This window comes from Felis catus, chromosome F1, assembly GCF_018350175.1.
Source record: "Felis catus isolate Fca126 chromosome F1, F.catus_Fca126_mat1.0, whole genome shotgun sequence".
NCBI classification, from domain to species: domain Eukaryota; kingdom Metazoa; phylum Chordata; class Mammalia; order Carnivora; family Felidae; genus Felis; species Felis catus.
In genome coordinates, this window is record NC_058384.1 from 32,654,515 (window position 1) to 32,677,582 (window position 23,068).

Genomic DNA, 23,068 nt, shown 5'->3' on the forward strand with positions numbered 1-23,068 from the left:
ATCTTGCCCTATCAGGTTTTCCTTAGAGCAAAGCACAGCAGTGAGAAAAGGTGCTCCTTCCAGGTGGACAGACACAGTGTGTGGGGTGAAGAGTGTCTTAGCTTTACCAGTCTCTGAGGATGCAGCTATAGAACCCAGTCCCTAGATTTACCTGTCTTGGCCACTCTGGAAAAATCGGAGTATCTTCTGAGTAGACATGGCAATCCAGGCACACAGGAGGCCCTGACGCTCTCACACCAACAAAAGGAACATTTTTATTCCGATGGGTTGTTTAGTAGGAGTGTTTTTGGGAGGCAGGGGAAAGAGAAAGCAGGTCTTTTGGTATGCTGGAAATATCCTAGAAACAAAAACTGGATGACTAAAAATTACAAATTTTAATGCTGCTGAATTCAAAGGCACCGATCTTCCAGCAGAGAAGCTCTGGTGGGTTCTACAGAGTGGAAGCCTGAACCCCAGCTCAGGTGAGTGCTGTGGGAAATCACCAACTCAGTCATTTTATAGCTTTGGCCATCAAGAGAAACATTAATAATGCTGGGGGATTTTAAAAAGCAAAAGGATGTTCTTTCTTTCATATTTAAATCTCTATGATGTAGGACAGAGTAAGAATGCTATGTTCGACAAATTAATTAGCTTTCAACTAGCCTTCTCTTACCAAATGAAATATTAGCCTCGAAGAATAACATTAATACAGAGTCGTATGGAGTAACACTAGCAATGATCTATGGCGATTTCAACCATTGACATGAGTCATCTTTTTGACAATTTGGCATTTCATAATGGAAATCAGCTAGGATTTACTCAGGGTTTACATTATGCTATGTTTTTGTCAGAAACTTTGCAAAAATGGAAAATGTTTAGATTCTTTAAGATGAAGCCTTGACAACCAACCACATCATTTATTAACACTGTCCCCTTGGGGCGCCAGGGTGGCTCAGTCGGTTAAGCATCTGACTTTGGCTCAGGTCATGATCTCGCGGTCCAGGAGTTCGAGCCCCGCGTCAGGCTCTGTGCTGACCGCTCAGAGCCTGGAGCCTGTTTCAGATTCTGTGTCGCCCTCTCTCTCTGACCCTCCCCTGTTCATGCTCTGTCTCTCTCTGTCTCAAAAATAAATAAACGTTAAAAAAAATTAAAAAAAAAAACACTGTCCTCTTAATCCACAGGAATCTAAACTTACAAACTAGCATCATTCTAAAATACCTGTCCAATTGACCTCTTAAAGTAGTCTTTCATTTTGAAGACACCTGCATGGCCACTGTCCACTAGACATTTAGAGTTTTTTAAAAGAGAAAGAGCAATGGAAAAGAGAAACACTGCTGAGGATTATTAAAATAACAAAATCTTAATGAATTTTGATCATTTTAATAAATATATATCAAGAAAACCTCACTTTATTACAACAACACAGTCATATACAAGCATCTATCATCTAAGTTTTCAACATCAAATGTTTATCAAATATTGAAAATAAAGGACAAAACATTACTAGACTATTTAGCCATAACACAAGAACATGTTTTAAAAATTGGTCCTTGTGGACATTGTCCAAATGATCCTACTCATACACTGTATGAATGAGACCTATATTTAATATTAATAGCAATAATAAAAAAGCTTTATCTTGGAGAAACTGGGAGGACGTACTTATTTCCTCCATTTGGCATTTGGTTCCTGTGAAGTATTGTTTAAGGAGGCCCGAGTCAATCAGCAACCTTGGAAACTGCAATACAGTGTGGAAGAAGTTGGCTGGAGAAGGGCAGACGGTCAGAGGGGCACTCTGAACACGCTCTTGCAAACGTACAAATTAAAGAAATCACTGAGAAACATGTTGACCAGATACATGGTAGCTATTGCCAGCTGAGTCCCATTTCTCCAAAATAACTTTCCAAAAACTAAAATCTTTACATTCTTTAAGATTAAACCTTATTGATCACCACATCATTTATTAACATTGTGCTTCTTAATCAACAGCAAAAGTCATATATAAAAAACCACATGCTTTCATAATCTAAACGAGTGAAATGATGCAAAACAGATTAAAGTATAATGCATGCCACTGGTTCATGAACTTCATTGGACAAGAAAACAAAACAAAACTAAACAACCCAAAACCCAAAAAACCCAAACCCCAGCAACAGACCGTTGCCATAGAAAAAGCTCAAGCAGCTTAGTGCTGGCTTCTAACAGCTCTATTGTTGCCCCCATCCCTTTCTAAAAATGCCAAATCCAAAAGCAATTGGGCATCAAAAACAAAGAAAGGATAGAGATGTTGAATCAAAAGTTGAACGCAATAGTTTCGAAGTTAACGGTTTCCAAACGATATTGATCCACCCTGTGTATTTTTTTTTTCCTGTTTGTTAAATCCCTGCTGTAACTCTGATTTATCCTTAATTTGCACATTGGCAAAAATTAAGATAAAGTAAGGCACCAAAAATCGCCCTGTATAACACCTCTCTTTAACAGCCGAATCACCCATCACAGGCAAGCCAGGAACTTGCAGGGATCACCCCTCTACACATATTGTTGATTGCCACCCCAAGACTGGTGTTTCATTATGTTCCATCCTCTTTTCATCCGTCACGCAAGACTGTTAAATATAAATACTTAACGGCACCACGAGGCCACTTCATCTAGCTCCCTGTCTTCAGTCTTTTATTCAGAAAAAAAATAGTCACGTAGAAGCAGGCATCTTTTGCTGGTTGGTTTCCTTACCAAAATAACTACCTAATTAGTTGGCGAACATGTTGGAAGTTTCCTAGCTAGTGACAGATTCCTTGGGGGTAATGGAAAGATCACAAGGGCACACTGCCCCCAGGCTAATCTACTGACCTTTTCCATAAGAAAACTAAGGTCTACTTTTAAGCATTAAGTCAGCTGGTTTTTGGGCAAAATCACCACATTTATAAGTAGCTCGCTGATGCCTACTATACAGATGTTTTATGCAATCTGCTCTCCAGGCATTAAAACGACACGGCATGTTCATGGCATAATTTTATCAGTTGTACAAAACTATAAAATCCATTCAAAATAAAATTTATGAGAGCTAATTGATCATGCTGTGCATGCTTCAGAGTTTCGGTGAAAAGATGGCTCATATTTTACTCCCTTTGCTGCAGCACAGTTTGTTACTTGGTGAAGGCTCCTTTTTCCTTAAGGATTTTTTCCAAGACTCGCTCACATTGCTTTTTTCATTATATGCAGTCTCAAAATAATCATAAAATTGGCCTTTGCACTCAAAAGCCAGGTCATTTCCCACAGGTTCATGGCTTATGGGGCCACCATCCCTGTTGGTGTCATGATTTGCCTTCTCATCACTTAAGGTGGCCTTTTCCTGAACACCTAGCGACCTGACATTAGTAACAAAGATTTCATTGGCAGGTATCTGGCCATCACCCTTGTAAATAGGTGCGCTGCCTACGTCAAAATCCACCTGGTGGGAACAACTCGGTAAAGGTAGAGGGGGAGAGGAAGAGGAGGATGAGGAGGAAGAGGGGACAGTGGTGGAGGCACTTCCAACGCTAGCATGGACAGAAAGGGGTACATTTAGGTAGTGACCACCACATTCTTGGTAAAAGCAGCAGGCATGAAATTTTTCACACTCCTCTTTGGCCATCCGTGGTCGTTTTCGGTAGGGACAGTCTTGAGCCATGAACCACTCTTGAGCAGAGGTGCCATTGAAAGAGCAGGCAGGAAAGCACCAGTTACTCTGCATGATGATTTCTCCATGGATCCTTTTCATCAAATTGTTTATCAGGACAGATCTTCGCAGGTATACCTCAGGATCATCGATAAACTTTAGCTTTTCTAATGACATATAAAGGATGTGGGCTCGTTCCTCAAAAATTGAGATGGTCTAAAAGTCAAAAAAGGAAGAGAAAACTTAGGTCATGGGCTACAGGAAAATGTCATCACAGTACATTTCTTTCTTGGTAGTCTCTGGATCTGGGAATACTGGGCTCCTGTTTCTCCCAAACTCATTTAGGGATGCTGTCCCTGGTGTTACTAATGTCTCCCCCCCACCCCCATTCCTGAATCCCTGGTGTGGTCAAGCACCTGGGAATCCAGTCACAATGGAGACCTCAGCAGGGGGAGGTCAGGTTGTTCGCTCTTATATGGCCCTGTGAGGGAGATGCTGAAACACACAAATCTACACTGCTAAAAATCAGGAGAGCAGTTTCTCGGGGCGGGGGTGGGGGTGAGGGTGAGCAGAAAAGTAGTAACAAGAGGCACGAAGAGAGGTTCTCAGTTGCTGGCTATGATGTTTCTTGATCTGGGTGCTAGTTACATGGGTATGTTCACTATGTGAAATCCATCAAGCTGTACCCTTAAGACACTTGTGCTTTTATGTGAGTGTATACAAACACATGCATACGCGCACACATATACTCATACATTACATGGGAATAAATGTCTTTTGAAAGATGGCAAAATGCAGGTCATAATAAGTATACTTCAAACCCTGGCCAGGAGCATGCGAACTGCTTTCAGGGCTGTCCCTGTGGGTTTAACACTTGCAATTATCTTTGCTTGAACGAGGGACAACAGCCTTTCCCCTGAAAGGATCTGTCAGTTGAAGGGCCAAAGTAGGCTTCCTTCTGGAGCCAGGCAGGAGAAGAGATGCAAGGAAGAAATGAGAAAGACTCACTTCTGAGCAGTGTGCCACCATCACCATGTGATGATTGGTACAGAGGCAACTAGAAATTCGCTGCAACCATAACACAAAAACGAAAGAGGAAATAAACAGCTTGTGTCCTGGGGGCCACCTCTTCCAGGCCATAAAAAAAAAAAAAAAAAAAGGAACTGTTAGCATGACCTGAGGAGCTATGAACAAAGCCAGCCCAGGATCAAAGGCAGGAACTATACATTCAGAGAAAAGCTCAGCACCTACCAATGCATGCCGAGGTCATTATGAGCAAGGCCAAAGCCAACACCTTGAAGGATAAGCTTGTGGGGTGGTGGGGAGATGGGGTAACAGGAGACAGAGAGGAAGTGCATCAAAAAATTAAAAATCCTCTCCATGTTTCAGACAACTATGCTTTGGCTTATACCCTCCCTTTTCTTATTTTTAAGTTCATGCACTTATTTCGAGTGAGTGAGCAGGGGAGGGGCAGAGAGAGAAAACCCTAAGCAGGCTCTGCACTATAAGCTCGAAGCCTGAAGTGGGGCTCGAACTTGAACTTTATGGAACCGTGAGATCATAACCTGAGCCAAAATCAAGAGTCAGACGTTTAACCGGGGCCACCCAGAAGCCCTGGGGTTATACCCTCCCTCGATTAAATCTGTAGATAGTTTTTAAAGGAGGATAACCATAAAGAAAAGAAATGGTATTTGAAAAGCTTAGTGGCCAGTTTCCTACTTCTTATGTATGCAAAAGAGTGAGCTGTGGTCTTTTCTTGGGAATGAATTACATATTTTAACAAAGTAAACATATGCAGCCAGTGTACAAGTGCATGTTTCTACTTCCACGCATGCTTTCAACAGATGGGGAGTCCACCTGTAAAGGGTCCTGAGAAGCCCTGGGGAACCGCTCCCAGGTGGGCACCCACAGAAGTGGCACTGGCCACTGGAGCTAGAGCTTGGGGAAGGGGAATGTCAGGATAGAACAAGTGCTTTTCTGTGCACACGTGAAAGCACACACCATTCATAACCATTAATGCAACTTAAGAAAAATCAAATCATTTGTAAAAAAGATGTTCCTTGGATTATGTAATTTTGTTATTTCTGGGTAGAGGAGCTCCTGCTGGCTCTTTCCTCAATTCCTTGTGAAAATAACACAGGACCCAAAAAAGGGACAACGATTAATATGGCTCTGCTGAGAAGTGGCTCATTTTCATTGCTTGGGTGGAACAATTTAATTTCTGGAAATGGATCAAGCAACTGTTACTAAGTATCTTAAACTCTTAATAAAAAGAATGACTATTAAAAAAACATACTTTATGGCTACAGCTGCTGAGTGGTGGGTGAAAATCCTCTTCTTCCACATACTTCCTCTTAAAGTATGTGATCTTGGATGTTGTTATAGGATTTGAAATTCCCCTGTAATGTGATCCTGTGGTAATAAATCAGATATGACAAATGACATGCGGTTTGCCAGACTCTCCAAACAAAATACTTTCCTTTAATTTCCTCATAGAAGATAAGTTGGCTACGTATCTGTCTGTACATGTGGTGATTAAAAATAAACATTTGTCTTAATGGTTGCTATCATACAGAATTGTGACACAGGCTAGGCAAGGATTTCGAGGTGATTATAAAGGAAAATGATCTATTTCAGCATTTACTAAATACTCAGAATCTTAACTGTATGCACAAACAGCTAAATTCATAAAAGGAAAGAACAGTATTTGTTCAAAGTGTTTAATTAAATCCATGATAACATAACACCACTGCTCAAATGTATACATCTTTAACTGTCAGCACTAACAACCAAATAACTTTAAAATGTTATTGGCTGTAGGTAAGGAAGCAAATGACTACCTGCATATTAGAGTTATAATTTTCTTTCTTTCAATAGGTGAAATTAAAAACTTTTTAATTTAAAAGTAAAATTTGGGCTATCCAAAGTCTTTTTCCTCTCAAAAACGTAGTATGTCAGCCATGAATAAAAGTAGGGTTTAAATTTTAAAGAACAGAGCTTTTAATCCAAAACAAACTTCAAAGAGTACTTATTTTACATTATAGGTTTTTTTTTTAAGGGGTACTACACAAAAACCCAAGGAACTTACCTTAAAATATAAGAATAAAGAATCAGGAAGAACATATATCTAGATTTCAAAAATTTTCCCCCTGAATATGAAAGCCAGTTGTGTGCTTAATAAAAAGAAGAGACACACAGCTTCTGGCCCAAAGTGTAGATTCCTTTATGTCTCATGGGATAAAGATTTCATTGTCAAGCTCACCAGGACTTGTGTAGCTCTGAGAGAGCCATGCAGTGCTACAGGGTGAAAAACCAAAACCCAAACTCAAGAGTTCCAAAATCTGGTTTGGTTCTTTTAAAAATATAGGTGCATGACTTATACACGCAGCAGCAGCTTGTGTAGCCTCAGGTCTGAATGCAACTTGAGTATCACGTCTGGTCCCCTCCCAGGAGCCCTGGGCTCACTTATGAGAGGTGTACAGGCAGCCTGGGAAGTCCCTGGAACATGAGCTCTCTCAGCTCAGAAGGGCGCCCCAGACACCACCCCCGCCCACTAGTCTGGCAGCTGAGCTGCAGAGGGCAGCAGGGGAAGGTCAAGGGCAGTACCTGCCAGTGGGGGACCGGCTCCCCGGTCTCCCTGCAGAGGAGCCTGTGCTGGCCCAGGGGGGCTTGGGCCTCCGTAGCTGTCAGCCTCCCATAGTGTCTGGTACCCAGCAATTTCAGCAGCTCCTTCCGAGACAATGGGCTCGCAGAATCTATTCATGGACAGAACCAGAGTCATCTCTGACAGCCTCAGATCTAAAAAAAAAAAAAGAAAGAAAGAAAAAGAAAAAGAAAAAGAAAAAAGGAAAAAAAAAGAGAAAAGAAAAAAAGAAAGAAAGAAAGAAAGAAAGAAAACAGCCCTAATCAAGAATAAGCCAGGGAATGGCCTTGGCATTTTCATTCCTTTGCTTTGGGAAACTTTTACTTCTCAGTCCTCCCCTTCACCCTGAAACATTTGATTATTTTTTCAAAGAAAACCTCAGCAAACTCTCTTGCTGCTATTAGCTCAGCCTCTGTGTTCGGCAATCTGCATTTCATGGGCGGATCTTTAAAATCCCATTTCTTATTGTTCTCAGATTCCCCTCAGCCCTCTTTGAGACAGCTGCTTTGCCTCCTAACACATTTTCCCCCTGACCTTCCCGCACAAAATGTACCCCTCAGAGGCAAGTCCCGGACCCTTGCGCTTCCTTTCTATTAATAAGGCAAAATCAATTTTCTAGTCAGTCCCCAGAGAGTCTCCTTTGATGAAATCCGCTAATCAATCAAAAGGAAAGGGTGGGGAGGCAGAAATCTCCACCATTAATCCCTACTGATGCGCTCAGGTTTGGTCTGTGTGGCTGGGCCTCTTGTCTCCTTTCGGCTGGGCCAGCTCCTCTACAACATTCCGGGGCTCCCTCCACTTTCTTTTCCCAAAACGAAGCAGACAGAGACACACTTGGTAGTTGTTTCCACCAGCCCTGATCGGCCTGAACTGGATCTGCCTCCAGTCAAAACACTGTGAGATGAAGACAGAAAATTGGCTCCAGTTTCTAGCCGGGAGTTGCAGCCCCACAGGAGCCAAGCACAACATCAACGGAGCAGGCAGAATATTAAACAGGAGCCAGGGCTTCAGGGCCAGAGGCAGCCGGCAACTCTTTCCTCGGTGAGGCCCAGACACAAGGCAGAACTTTCCAGGAGGCACCACACCACTGCCCTCCTCTCCAGTTCGCGCCCCTGCCTAGGGCCTGCGGGGAGACTGGGAGCCTCTCTGCTCTGTGATGCAGCGCTGGGCCCCTGCTTAACTCAGGTGGACCAGGCCACTTCCAGCGAGGCTCAGTGTCTCCACTTGGTCCTGAGTAAGGCTCGAGGCAAGGTGAAGAGTGAGTTCAAGGGGGAAAAGGATTTGATACTAAAGCAAAAAGACCTATGGGCCAGAGATCAGTGGTGAAGGCAGAGAGGCCTCAGCACCTTTATTAGCTGCCAATTCCTTTACAAGACCTGAACCTCCACTATCCCACTTTGCCATTTAAAGAACTGTCACAAGGAGTGATGTCAGGTCTGCTTTCTGAAGACTGATTGTCTCAAACATACGCCAAAGGTCTACTTCACGTTTTCCTTCTCCAAATTATACAGCTTGTAATGTTTTGGGGAAAGGGTGAATCTCCTGCTGTCTAGGAGACTGTGATTACCTACATGTTATACGGAGGGTCCACTTCCAGGTAACAGAAGGAAAAACACCAGGGGAAGGGGAAATAGCTTCACTGAAGAGACAATGTCCTCTGGCTAACAGAGCGGCTCTTGGCAGCCAGGACTCCATTCTTTGTTCGGGCTTCTCCTGGAGATCCTAAATTCTGTCCCAACCTCACTGAACAATGAAGCAAGGCCTTCTGACAGACAGGGGGAAGTGTCCACGTCCCTGGACTGGAAGGAGGACCCAAATGATTTGGGCTGCTAAATGACCTACCACTTCTCTTTTACACTGTCCTCCCTGCAAAGAGGCAGCAGCAAGGACTTAGTAAACATTATTAGAAGAAAAAAAAAAAAAGAGGTGTTTGATTAATTCTCTAAAAGGCAATAGTGGGACATACCATTTATTTTGCTCTTGAGTCATCAAAAAATTTAGGGCTACCCTGATTTAACAAACGAAGCTGTTCTATCACCCCTCAAACTCGGCAACCAAACAAGCTATCAAGCCTCACGATGACAGATTCCCTGGGAGACTCTCATAAATGGTCTAATTTCTTAACCTATGATAACAGACAGTTGTTTCAGTAAATGCTATTCCAGGAGCACGCGAGTTATATAGCTTTTTCTCGGTCAGTAGCCCTTTCTCGTTGACTGCAGTGGTGGTTTCCAGCTTGAAATTCACATTCACTTTTGTGCTGGATTCTGGGAATAAGACCCAAGCTTTTTGTCTGTTGAACTTTTATTACATAAAACCAGAGGAGGGTTGACAAATCCACTCCTCTTAAGAAAGCATTTGTAGGCCCCTAGAAGCAATTACCTTTGTTTAATAGGACATTATATGGGCCCTGTGCTGTTTTATGTTCCTAAGAGTTTGTTTACATATTAATAACTTATTGTTGTAGCTTTTTTGGTTAAGGATTTCAGTGTTTCTACTTGTTAGTATTGATTCCAACACATGAAATTCTATCAGTTACACATTTGAACTTGAAACACGGCATAGTTGTCTTATCTTGGCTCTTTCCTTCGTGAAATCTAATTTCTGTAAGTTTTTCCTTTTTGAACTGGAAACCTGTACACACAAATATGCTGAGAAGCTGAGTTCCTTCCATAAGTGATTTATGTAAGTCTGAATAAAATATGAGTGACTTTGGATTATTTGGGGGCTGGGAGAAGATTCTGCAATGGAGTCTTCCTAGGAAGTCTATTTAGAATTTACACCAGGATGTTAACAAATTAAGAAGGCAAGTTCAATGTTCAGGAAGAATTGGGAGTGTGCGGTGCTAAGCGCTCATGTTTCACACGACTATTTGTATTATACGTGCAGATCCAAACTGTCACTATTCTCTGTACGATGAGATTTACATTGTAATTCTGCTACTGAGTTCAGAAGTTTAAATCCACAAATTCATGTGCTGTTATTATTAGATATAACCACAAAGATGTACATTTATGGTAAGATTTGTATTTTTTAACATCAGAGGTGAGTGGATTCAAAAGAAGGTTGTTAAAGTGTGTTTTGTCTACACATGGGTTTAAAAAATAAAAAGGTCCTAACCTCTTATTCCCAGGTTCCTGCAGGTCAGTTTTGTCACCCACCTGGACGTAGCAGAATGACACCTCACGCATTCCCAAAAGGCTAACGACTAAAATGTCGTGCTTTTTCAGGAAATATTCATAGTAAAGTTACCAGGCATTGCTATACAATTTGGTTTTTCCAGATGACTTACGCATGCTTCTTCCTCAGAGCCATGATAACGCTCATAGGAGAGGTAGGCACATAGAACAGTGTGGCTACAGGTTCAGCAGCACCTTGAATCTAAGAGGGGCTCCTGGTCATTCTTTGCCTCCCCCTCCCCCTCCCCAGCATTGGAAATTAGAGAATATTAAAAGCATCACAGCAGTTAGAGATCTGATTCCCACACTGAAACGCAGAGAAGGGCTGGTATGTTCAATGCTGCCAGTCTTAAAATGTGCTGCCCAGGTGGACCAAGACCCCACCCCACCCCCAACCCGACCTCCTCCTTGTCCTTAACAAGATCCCAACAGCTTGTCCAGCTGCCGCTGCTGCTGGTGGTGGTGGAAGGGGCTGAATGGGTGGAATAAAATCCTTCAACCCTTCCGAATAGACAGATGTCGCTTTTCTGCCACTCGCTGCAGTACACCTGTCTGCCCTAGAAGTGCATTTCTCAGCTGTAGCTTCGAGAGATCAGGAGCTTTAGGTCAGGTCCTAGGGCGAGAAGGGCCGGTGCTGGGCCTGAGGGGGAAGATGAGGTGTCCAGGTGTCCGAGCCCTGGCGCCAGGTCTCCCCATCTCAGGCCCAGGGTCGCGACTTCTGGAGAACCGACCCCCCTGCAGGCACCACGTCCGGGAGACTCCGGCACAGACACACCCCAAGGGGTCGGTGCCTGGGCCCCTGAGCCCCTTCTCACGTAGGGAGCAGAGCCCTGCTGGCCGGCGGCCGCAGGAGAAAGTAAACAACACCCCAAGTGTCTGGGAACAAAGGCAAGTTGTCTTTCCACGGTGCGCGAGCCGTGCGCCTCTCCTGAAGAATAAGAGCTATTATTACTCTTTCTTTCTTTTCTTTCTTTCTTTTTTCTTTTTTTTTTTTTTAAACAAGTTTCCTTCTAAGGGAAATAAACACCAAAGGTAGGATTCCAAGGAAATGACTCACAGCGGCTGGCAGGGCTCTGGCGAGGCTGGCCCCGTCCCCGCGCTCCAGTCCGCAGCAGATGCCTGCCCGGCCCTCCCTCCCTCCCTCCCTCGCCGGCCAAGCCCGCTCGGAGCCCGCGGCTGCGGGAGCGCCCGGCGCGGCCGTGGGACCCGGGCGGCGGGGACAGCGCCCGCACCTCCCGCAGGCGTGCGCTCTGTCCGCGCCACCCTGGGCCGGGTGGTGGGGGGCGCCTCTCCGCCCGCCTCCACGGCCCCAGCCGGGCACTCCGGAAAGTTGCTAGGGCCCAGGAGGCGGGAGGGGAGGAAGGGAGGAGAGAGAGGCGGAGGCGTGGACCAGGCGGGCAGCAGCCGAGTCCGCCGGGGAGGTGAGCTGAGGACAGAGGAGCCGCCGCCGCCCGCAGCGAGGCTCGGCTGCCTGGGAGGAGAGTGCGGGGGCGGAGGTGGCGGAGGACAGAAGGTGTCAGCTCCTGCAGCTCTTCCCTTTTCTCGAAGACGCGCGCTCCTGACATCCACAACCCCTCCCTCTCCACCTGCCCAGCGTCGCGGCGACCAGACCCGGGGGCATCCCTCCTACTGACCCCCCGTCCCCTAGGGAAAGGGAAGGAGCGGCCGCCGCGGGCCCTGGGGGCTCACCAGGGCTGCCATCCCCACCCGCTCGCCGAGTCGGCTGGGTGCGCGCGGGCGGCAGCGGTTCCCGCCCCGGTGAAGGCCCCGCGGCGCAAGCCAGCCCCGGGGAAAGCCCGCGCCGCCTCGGCGCCCGGCGGCGTCCCGGCCCCCGCGCTGCCCGGGTCCCGCTCCGGCCGGTGCGCGTCCGCTCGGCGCCCCCGGCGCGGCCCTGGTGCCGGGAGGCCGCGCGGGTGCCACTCGGCGCGCGAAGACTCTGCCCGCGGGGACCGGCCCTCGCCCTCCACCCGCCCGGGCCTCGCCGCCCCCGCCCGGCCCGGCTCTTACCGCGGGGTCAGCCGGGAGGCGGCGGCCGGAGCGCTCGCGCTGCCGTTGGTCCGCTCCGGGCTCGGCGCCAGCCCGGCCGCCGGTGCACAGTCGCGCGGGGCCCGGCCCGGCGGCCCGGTCGACGGTGGACGCTGGTGTGCGGCGGGCGAGGGTCCCGGCAGGTCCCGCCGCCGCGACTGGGGCGCCGCGCCGCCGTCGCTGCAGACGGTTATGGTAATGAGCGGCTCTGTCTAGCGAGGAGCGTGTGAAACCCGTCAATCCTGTTTGCCATTTCCCCGTGGATTTCCGAGGAGAGGTTCTGCAGGATGCCCCCAGGGTGAGAGAGGGAACATGACAAGCGCGCCCGCTCTCCCGCCCTCCCTCTGCTCCCGCCGCCGCCGCCGCCGCCGCCGCTCCTCAGGCAGCACACGGGGCGCCTTCCCCTCACCCCCACCCCAGCCCGCCCCCTGCCTCCTTCCCTCCTTCCCGCCCTCCCTCCTCCCTCTCCTCCCCTCTCTCCCCTCCCCTCCCCTCCCCTCCCGGTGCCCGGGGACACGCGGGCCCAGCTCCAGCCCGCAGCCCAGACCCCACGCGCTCCCCGGCTCCCGCCCTAGCCCTGGGGGCCCGGCTCCAGCCGGATAACGTATTCACTCTGCAACCTTCTGAGATGTCTTCTTTTTTTTTTTTTTATTTGGTTTGGTTCTGTTGTTGTTGTGTGTGCGTGTGATTTAAAAAAAAAAAAAAAATCTGTGCCTTTCCCACCCTTTGAAAAGACTTTCTTCTCCTTTGCCACGGCAAACGGAGATGAGAAACAGATGTCTTTGCAGGACCAAGCAGTTATTCTCCCCTCGCCGCCCGCCCCCGCCCGTTCCCCTCCGGAGCTGCATATGTATAAAAAAGCAACATGGGTCCTACTGCAACTTGAATTGGCAACTCTTTCTGGGTGGGGAGCCTCGAGGGAATACCTCCAGGAAATAAAAAAGTAATAAAGGACGTTGTCCTTGGTCAAGGGAATGTAATTTAAGCCCCGGAATCACATTATTCTGCAAATAGTAATTTTCCCCTGTATTAGTCTCAATTGGAGTTTGTTTTTTGAAACATTAATTCATAACTTCTGTCTAGGGACTCCTCCATAGTCGAGATGGGTCATTTCAGGTGTAATGAACACAGAGGCTTGGAAGGCATAGACCTAATAAAATCCGGGGGAAGGCACCTGCACAAAAGTGTTACAAAGACTATAATGTTTGTTTACTGCTACTATGCCAGATGTGCTAAATATAACACTTCTTTAAAACAGTGATCCTCCGACTGTGAAAAACCAAACCTCTTGCTGCCTGGCTCCCTAGGAATCAAGGAGAGGCACAGACTGAAAATCAGAGAGGGAAGGAGTAAGATCAAGGACGACGATTAGCATCTGCAAATTGAACTCTATCTAATTTGCATGTTTATTTCTTAGAATTGTAATTAAATTTGTGTAATAAATGTTTTCCATTTCATTTGTACACTTAAAATTTGGGTGACTGACATGCAGTTAAGTGAATTTCTTTTCTTTTTTAAACAAATGTAGTTTATTCAATAAAGCGGCAAACAAATATTAGACATAATTAGAACTAATCTACTTTGAAGGTATTTTTGTTGAACTTTGTACACTTAAAGTCTCTCAGAGGTTTTAAGGGTATTAGGAAGCTGAGAGAAGGTAATTATGCTGAAAACAGCCTAACTCCACAGATTTCCAGGAGCATGATTTCATTTTTTCCAAAAAGACATTTCAGGGTTGCATGCCTCAAGTTGGGAATTGGGCAGCCATCTTGGCTTTATTCTGAACCATATTAAAACCATATTAAATTGCATTGGCTCTGAGCACCTAGGTGGCTCAATCAGTTAAGCGTTTGACTTCAGCCCACGTCAGGATCTCAGGGCTCACGAGATCTCATGAGTTCGACCCCTGCATTGGGCTCTGTGCTGACAGCCCAGAGCCTGGAGCCTGCTTCGGGGTCTGTCTTTCTGTCTCTCTCTCACTTTGCCCCTCCCCCACTCATGCTCTGTCTCTGTCTCTCCCTCTCAAAAATATACACTGAAAAGTTTTATAAAAATTGCATCCACTCACATAGGACACTGGCCATTATGAGAATAATTGTAAAGGCGAGGGGGCCCCTGGGTGGCTCAGTCGGTTAAACATCTGACTCTGGATTTCGACTCAGGTCATGATCTCACGGTTCCTGAGTTCGAACCCTGCATTGGGCTCTGTGCTGACAGTGTGGAGTCTGCTTGGGATTCTCTCCCTCTCTCTGTCCCTCCCCTGCTCATGCTCTCTTTTCTTTTTTTTTTTTTCTCCCTTAAATAAATACACATTAAAAAAAAAAAGAATTGTAAAGATGCCATTTTGTGCAATCATTGGGTGTTGCATGCCCAGCTTATGGGCAGAATATAATTTTCATTCGGGTAGAGGGAAGAGGGCAAGGAAACGCACAGGGCATTTAAAGCAGTGTGAGTACTTGAAAATCTGTATCAGTACCTACAACTGGTTAGTGTCTAACTCAAATGAAGAACTAAATGTGAGGGCTTGGAGGCATGGCTTATTATTGTTTTTATCTTCCTATATTAAAGTTTTATAGCATTTAAAGGACTGTGGGGAAATCCCCACATACACTTGGCTCTGTCAAAATACATAAAACCAAAAGGAGCAAATTAAGCATAAAATTGAGAAATAACATGAGACTAAGTATCAGCATGGGTTGCTTTGGCATCTTCTGGAGCTTTGGCTCTGAGAAATGAGCCTTCTGGGAAATTGGCATTGCCCTTGGGTCGGGAGGGCTCTTGGCTTTAATGTTACAACAAAATGACCTCACAACACAAGTATGAAATCATTGTACTTCACAGCACCCTTGTGGTTTTGAGTATGAACTTGATCGTGTCCTGTTCAGATATGTTAGGTTAGCATGTTTTACTAAACAGCTTTCCCTGCCCTAATTTTTAATCTCAAGCTTAATGTTTTCTGAGATTCAATGCCCAACTGTTGACAACATGAACTAATGTCTACAAGCAGAAAAGTCAGTCAAACCTCCATGGAAGGAGAAATATCACTTAAAAGTTTAAAGTGAGTTTCTTGTTGAAGATGGCAAAATGGGAAGATCCTGAACTCACCACCTCCCACAGACACAAGGGATCCACAGCTAAGTGTGGAACAATCTCCCCTGAAAAGAAATCTAAAAACTGGTGGAGTAACTCCTTTGCATGGGGCCAAAGAAGAGGGAAACCACATCAAAGTGGTAGACCAGAAGCCCCATCCCTGGTACAGTGACCCACAGTCAGGAGGGAACTCAACCCAGAGCTTCTGCCGGAGGGTTGAAGTGTTTGTGCTGCACATCAGGCCTGAGTGGGGAAGGAGCAGAGAGAGTGGGAGCGAGAAAATCCCACGCAGACTCCATGCTCAGCAAAGCACGGATGCGGGGCTTGATCTCATGGTTCATGAGCTCATGACCTGAGCAGAAATCAAGAGTCAGACACTTACCGACTGAGCCATCAGGATGCCCTCATCCCAGCTTCTAAGGCTGGCGTCTGAGAGATGACCCCTAAAACGTGTGGCTCATTGCCACCAGACCTAGTTGGCCATGGTGAGCTGAGAAGCAGCTCTTAAAGGGCCGTTGCACAGACTCACTCACCCCAGGGCCCAAGGCAGAAGCAACCCTTTGAAAAACAGCCAGACTGTATGTGAGTGGGACACATTTCCTAATTTTAAAGCATTGATCTGGGGGGGAAGGGGCCTGCTGAGATATTGTCCAGGGTTGGAAGCTGGTGGGTTCCACCTTCTTCCTCTCCTTCTGCCTTGCTAAAGCTTGTCACTGCCACTTGTTTTCCCCTTTCCCATGGGTGCCGTCTTTATACTGCAGCCAGCGGGCACCATTTTGCATGATCTCCCTCTGCCTTGCTAAAGCTGGCGAGCACCATCACTTTTCCCTTCTTTCTTTCCCTTTTTTCATTTTTCTTCTTCCTCCCTCTGTAATTCTTTTCCTTTTTCCCTTTTCTTTCCTTTTCTTCCTTTTCTTTAGCAGGTGCTGTCTTCTCACTCCCCCTATGCTTTGCTCCAGCCAGTGAGCACCCTCTTTACGCTCTCCCTCTTGCTGCACTTACAGAGCCCCAGTATCTCCCGGAGGGGAGCTTCTACATCTGGTGCTCCAGTTTTACATTTGGTACCCCAGTGGTTGTGGCTACCACCCGGAGAATGGCCGTTGATTGCCTGGTCCTGGTGGCCCAGGGGTCTTGCATTCTTGGGTCCCATGGGGCTGCAGCAATTGGAGTGAGAGTTCCTGGCAGACCATCATTCCCAGCACACTGCACAAATCGTAGATAGAAACACTCCCAGTCTTTCTTAGCATGAGGCCTATTTAAGCAAATAGGTCACAGGAACTGTGACCTGAGGGGCAGGCTTCTGGTTTGCATACTTACAGTAGCCTATGGAGGTGCCCTCAGGAAACAGAGGCCAGTGGAACACAAACTTTGCCCTCTCCCTCTGCCTCATGCCAGCTTGCTGATATCGTCTAGAAAGGAGTTTATACCCTGTCTAGTGCCTTGATTTTTGTGGCTGCTGCCAGGGGACATTTCTCCAGGGCCTGGCTCTGGTGAACAGTGGAGCTTATACTTGCTTCATGTCCCACAGGAATGGAACCAACCAAGAGTTCTTAAACAGCTGCCACACCCAGGGCCCAGCAAGAGGCCACAGACCCAGGAGCTCAATCTTTCCATAAAAGAGGCCTATTAGCTCATCATTGTTGTAGCACGAAGGGCAGGCTTCAAATTAAACACACCTCTAAGGGATGACTATAAATATTTCCGGCGACTTCAGAGATGTGAGCATCATCTTTGCATTCTCCCTCTGCTGTGCTCCAGAGCTCGAGCGTCTCTTGGAGGGAAGCTCGTACACATGTCTGGCACCCCAATTTTTATTACTTGTGCCCTGGTTTTTCTGACTGCTGCTCATGGGATACCCCCGGATTGCTGAGCTCTGGTGGGCAGGGGATTTGCATTCCTGGGTCCCAGGGGATTGTAACAACCAGAAAGACGGTTCTTGGCAGACTTCCACCTCCAGGACACAGCACAGACAGCAGACTGAACCAGACACCCAGTCTTTCTGTGAAGGAAGACTAGTTGCTAGTCCTGGAGCTTTGGCTGTAGGGGCAGGCTTCAGGTTGGGCACACATCTAGAGACTTTGGAGGTGTTCTTAGGGCACATAGGCCATGGGACGCCATCTTTGTGATTCCCTACTCCCTCACTACAAGTCATTAGTCTCTCCCAGAAAGGAGCTTGTACACTTGTTTGGAGCTCTGATTTTTGTAACTGCTGACCAGGGGACGCCTTCAGATTGCTTGGTTCGGGGGGCCCATGGGGCTTATATGCTTATGGTCCCACAGGCCTGCATACATGGACATTCTTTAAAAGCTGCTGCCCAACAGCCTAGCTTCCAATAAGCCTGAATCTGGATGCTGACTGACACGCTCTCCTTTGGGACACTGACTAGCCTTGGCACCCCCTCAACTACTGGGACCTATTAAAAATAAAATAGGTGACTTCAAAAATCACAAAGGTTTGGGGTGCCTGGGTGGCTCAGTCCATTAAGTGTCTGACTTTGGCTCAGGTCATGATCTCACGGTTCGTGAATTCAAGCCCCGCATTGGGCTCTATGCTGACAGCTCAGAGCCTGGAACCTGCTTAGGATTCTGTGTCTCCCTCCCTCTCTGCCCTTCCCCCACTCTCTCTCTCTTTCTCTCAAAAATAAATAAACATTAAAAAAATTTTTTTTTTAAATCACAAAGGTTTGAGAGACAACCAAGAGCTAGGGCAGGGTTGAACAATGTTTTATCTCTGTACGAGGCCAGTCCTTCAAGACTAGGAGAGGTGACTGTTTCATCTAATGCATAGAAACCAACATAGTCGAACAAAATGAAAACAAAAGAAAAATATGTTCCAAAAGATAGATAAAACCTCAGAAAACAAACTTAGTGAAATGGAAATAAGTAATTTACCTGACAAGGAGTTCACAGTAATGGTTATAAAGATGTTCACTGAACTCAAGAAAAGAATGTATGAACACAGTGAGAACTTCAGCAAAAAGATAGAAAACATAAGAAAGTTCCAAAAAGAAGTCACAGAACTGAAAATACAATAACTGAACTAAATACACTGGAAGGATTCAACAGGAGACTAGATGAAGCAGAAGAAAGGACCAATGAACTTAAAGATGGCAGAGGAACGGACCCAAATAGTGTAACAAAAAGAAAAAGTGAAAAAAGAGGTGAGGATAGCTTAAGGGATCTATGGGACAACATCAGGGGGACTAATATTCACATTGTAGGGGTCCAAGAAGAAGAGAGAGAAAGAAGTGGGAAACGTATTTGAAGAACTAATGGCTGAAAATGTTTCTAACCTGGATAAGGAAACAGACATTAAGATCCAGGAAACCAAAAAAAGATGAAACCAAAGAGACCTGCACCAAGACACATTACAACTAAAATATCAAAATTAAATAGGAGAGAATCTCAAAAGCAGCAAGAGGAAAGCATCTTGCTATATACAAGGGAACCCCCATAGGACTATCAGCAGGTTTTTTTAGCTAGAACTTCACAGGCCAGAAGGGAGTGGCACAATATATTTAAAGTGCTGAAAGAAAAACATTTCCAACCAAAAACGCACTACCCAGGAGTATTATTATTCAGAATTTAAGGAGGGATAAAGAGTTTTCCAGTCTAGCAAAAGCTAAGGGAGTTTATCACCACTAAATCAGAGAAGAAATGTTAAGGGACTTCTTTACGTTGAAGAAAAGGGGGTGCTAATTAATAACAAGAAAACATATGAAAGTATGAATTTCACTGTAAAGGTAAATATATAGGAAAGATAGTGGATTAGACACATATCAAGCTAGGTAGAGGTTAAAATAGAAGACAAAAGTAGTAATAACTGTAGCTACAATAATTAGTTAAGGGACATAAAAGATAAAATGATGTAAAATATGACATCAGAAACAAAATCATGGGAGGCTACGTAGTAAAAATGTATGACTTTAGAATGCATCTGGGCCTAGTGATATGCAGTAAGATCCACTCTCATGAGGCTGGACAGTGAGCTGCAGCTCCCAATCAGCCATGTTATCATGAGGGTAAACAACTGACATATTTACAACCATTCTGTACCCAACCACCTTTTATACAGTAGTCAATCAATTACATAAACTATGCAACATTTTATTATAAAATCAGCTTTGTGTTAGATGATTTTGCCCAACTGTAGGCTAATGGAAGTGTTCTGAACATGTTTAAGGTAGGATAGGCTAAGCTATGATATTTGGTAGGTTAGGTGTATGAAATGCATTTTCAATTAATAATACTTTCAACTTCATATTGGGTTATTGAGATGTAACCCTATTATAATTAGAGAAAGATCTATACACTGTTATGAGTCTAAGTGAAGCAAAAAACTATAGTAGATACACAAAAGATAATGAGAAAGGAATCTAAGCATAACACTAAAGAAAATCATCAAACCACAAAGGAAGAGATCAAGAGAAGAAGAAAGGAAGAGAGAAACTACAAAACAGCCAGAAATCAACAAAATGCAATAAGTACAAACCTATCAAAAAGTACTTTAAATGTAAATGGACTAAATTCTCCAGTCAAAAGACATGGAGTAGCTGAATGGATAAAAAACCAAACTCATCTATATGCTGCCTATAAGAAACCAGATCTAAAGACACACACAGACTGAAAGTGAACAGATGGAAAAATAAATCCCATGCAATGAAAACCAAAAGAAAGCTGGGGTAGCTGAATTTACATCAGACTAAATAGACTTTAAAGCAAAGACAACAAGAAACAAAAAGAAGGGCATTACGTAATGATAAAGAGATCAATCCAACAAAAGATGTAATAATTGTAAATATCTATGTAAACAAAAGAGCACCTAAATATATAAATTAATCTTAACATACCTAAAGGGAGAAATAAGCAGTAATACAATAATAGTAAGGAAATTTAATACCCCACTTACATCAATGGATAGATCATTCAGCCAGAAAATCAGTAAGGAAACATTGGTTTTAAATGACACATTAGACCAGAGAGACTTAACAGATACATACAGAATATTCTATCCAAAAGTAGCAGAATACACAGTCTTCTCAAGTGCACATGGAACATTCTCCATGATAGAACATATGTTAAGCCACAAAACAAGCCTGACAAATTTAAGAAGATTAAAATCATATCAAGTATCTTTTCTGACCACAATGGTTTGAAACTAGGGGGTTTCTCAGTTATAAGAAGAAAATTGGAAAATTCACGAATATGTAAAGAATAAGCAACATGCTATTGAAAAACCAGTGGGTCAATAAAGAAATCAAAAGCAATATCAAAAAGTACCTTGTGACAAATGAAAACGAAAATACAACATACCAAAATTATAGGAAGAGAGGCAATTTCACAGCGATAAATGCTTACCTCAAAAAATAAGAAAAATATCAAATCAACAAGCTACCTTTATATCTACCTCAAGAAACTAGAAAAAGAAGAACAAATGAAGCCCAAAGATGGAAGAAAAGAAATAACAAGACCAGAGCAAAAATAAATGAAATAGAGACAAAAAGACAATAAAAAAGATCAATGAAACCAAGAGCTGTTTCTTTGAAAAGATAAAAAAGAAAAAAAAAGACAAACATTTTGCTAGATTCACCAAGAAAAAAAGAGAGAGGGCCCAAATAAATAAAATCAGAAATGAAAAGGAGACATTACAATTGATACCACAGAAATACAAAGGATCAAAAGAGACTACTATGAAAAATGTATGCCAACAAATTGGACAACCTAGAAGAAATGGATAAATTCCTAGAAACTTACAATCTTCCAAGACTAAATCATGAAGAATTAGAAAATGTGGATGTACCAATTACTATTAAGGAGATTGAATCAGTAATTTAAAAACTCCCTACAAATAAAAAAAGTCCTGGACCAGATGGCTTCATCAGTGAATTATACCAAACATTCAAAGAACTAACATAAGGGGTGCCTGGGTGGCTCAGTCGGTTGGGTGTCTGACTTCAGCTCAGGTCATGATCTCATGGTTTGTGAGTTTGAGCCCCATGTTGGGCTCTGTGCTGACAGCTTAGAGACTGGAACCTGCTTCAGATTCTGTGTCTCCCTCTGTCTTTGCCCCTCCCCCACTCATGCTCTGTCTCTCTCTCAAAAAAGTAAACAAAAAAAATTTTAAAACAACCAAACAAAGAACTAACATAAATCTTTCTCAAACTGTACTGAAAAATAAAAGGAAAAAACACTTACAGACCCATTTTACAAGGCCAGTATTACCTTGATACCAAAACCACACAAGGACACCACAAGAAAGGAAAATTACAAGTCAATATTCCTGATGAGCATAGATGAAAAAAATCCTCAACAAAATATCAGTAAACAAAATTCAACAATGCAATAAATGGACCATACATCATGATCAAATGAGGTTTATTCCAGGGATGCAAGGATGGTTCAATATCCACAAATCAATCAACATGATACACATTAACAAAATGAAGGATGAAATCATATGATCATTTCAATAGATGCAAAAAAAGCATTTGAGAAAATGAAATATCCATTTATGACAAAAATTATTAAGAAAATGGGTATAGAGTGAATGTACCTCAATGCAGTATGAGACCATATATGAGAAGCCCATTGATAACATCATACTCTAAGATCAGGAACAAGACAAGGATGCTCATTGTCACCAATTTATTCAACATAGAATTGGAAATCCTAGCCACAGCAATTAGGTAAGTAAAAGAAAGAAAAGACATCCAAATTGGAAAGGAAGAAGTAAAACTCACTATTTGCAGATGACATGATATTATATATAGAAAACTTCAAAGATGTCACCAAAAAATTATGGGAATTAATAAATGAATTCAGTAAAGTTGAAGGATAATCAACATACAGAAATTGGGCACATTTCTATGCACTAATAACAAACTATCAGAGAAATTAAGAAAACAATCTGGGGGTGCCTGGGTGGCGCAGTCAGTTAAGCGTCCGACTTCAGCCAGGTCACGATCTCGCGGTCCGTGAGTTCGAGCCCCGCGTCAGGCTCTGGGCTGATGGCTCGGAGCCTGGAGCCTGTTTCCGATTCTGTGTCTCCCTCTCTCTCTGCCCCTCCCCCGTTCATGCTCTGTCTCTCTCTGTCCCAAAAATAAATAAACGTTGAAAAAAAATTTTTTTAAAAAGAAAACAATCTGATTTATAACTGCACCAAAAGGAATAAAATACTTAGGAATAAATGTAGCCAAAGAGGTGAAAGATCACTGAAAACTATAAGATATTTATAAAGGAAACTGAAGAACACCCAAATTAATGGAAAGATATTCTGTGCTCATAGATTGGAAGAATCAATATTGTTAAGATGTCCGTACTATCCAAAGGAATGAACAGATTCAATGCAATCCTTATCAAACTTCCAGTGGCATTTTTTAAATAGAACTGAAACAAACAATTCTAAAATTCATATGGAACTACAAAAGAACCGAAATAGTCAAAACAATCTTGAGAAAGAACAAAGCTGGAGGCACCATGTTCCCCGATTTCAAACTA

The 23,068-nt window shown here is 44.2% G+C and overlaps 2 protein-coding genes across 4 annotated transcripts; one reads left to right on the forward strand and one right to left on the reverse strand.

Annotated features, from left to right (window-relative positions):
• Positions 1–1,343: 1,343 nt before the first annotated feature.
• Positions 1,344–12,599, reverse strand: SERTAD4 (SERTA domain containing 4). 3 transcript variants are annotated; one of them, XM_045048803.1, is made up of 5 exons: positions 12,464–12,599; positions 7,241–7,432; positions 5,931–6,046; positions 4,643–4,762; positions 1,344–3,850 (listed from the first exon to the last, which is right to left on the reverse strand). In XM_045048803.1, exons 2-5 carry the CDS (start codon positions 7,413–7,415, stop codon positions 3,089–3,091), a joined length of 1,173 nt encoding a protein of 390 aa, XP_044904738.1. In that variant the 5' UTR covers positions 7,416–7,432; positions 12,464–12,599; the 3' UTR covers positions 1,344–3,088. The 3 variants fall into 3 exon arrangements, with proteins under 3 accessions (XP_044904738.1, XP_044904736.1, XP_044904737.1); XM_045048801.1 differs by lacking the exon at positions 12,464–12,599 and adding an exon at positions 11,514–11,529; XM_045048802.1 differs by lacking the exons at positions 4,643–4,762; positions 12,464–12,599.
• LOC109495656 (translation initiation factor IF-2-like) lies at positions 11,505–14,246 on the forward strand. Its single transcript, XM_045048629.1, has 3 exons — positions 11,505–11,838; positions 11,883–12,779; positions 13,740–14,246. The coding sequence occupies exons 1-2, from the start codon at positions 11,505–11,507 to the stop codon at positions 12,695–12,697; spliced, it is 1,149 nt and encodes a 382-aa protein (XP_044904564.1). The 3' UTR covers positions 12,698–12,779; positions 13,740–14,246.
• Positions 14,247–23,068: the final 8,822 nt, after the last annotated feature.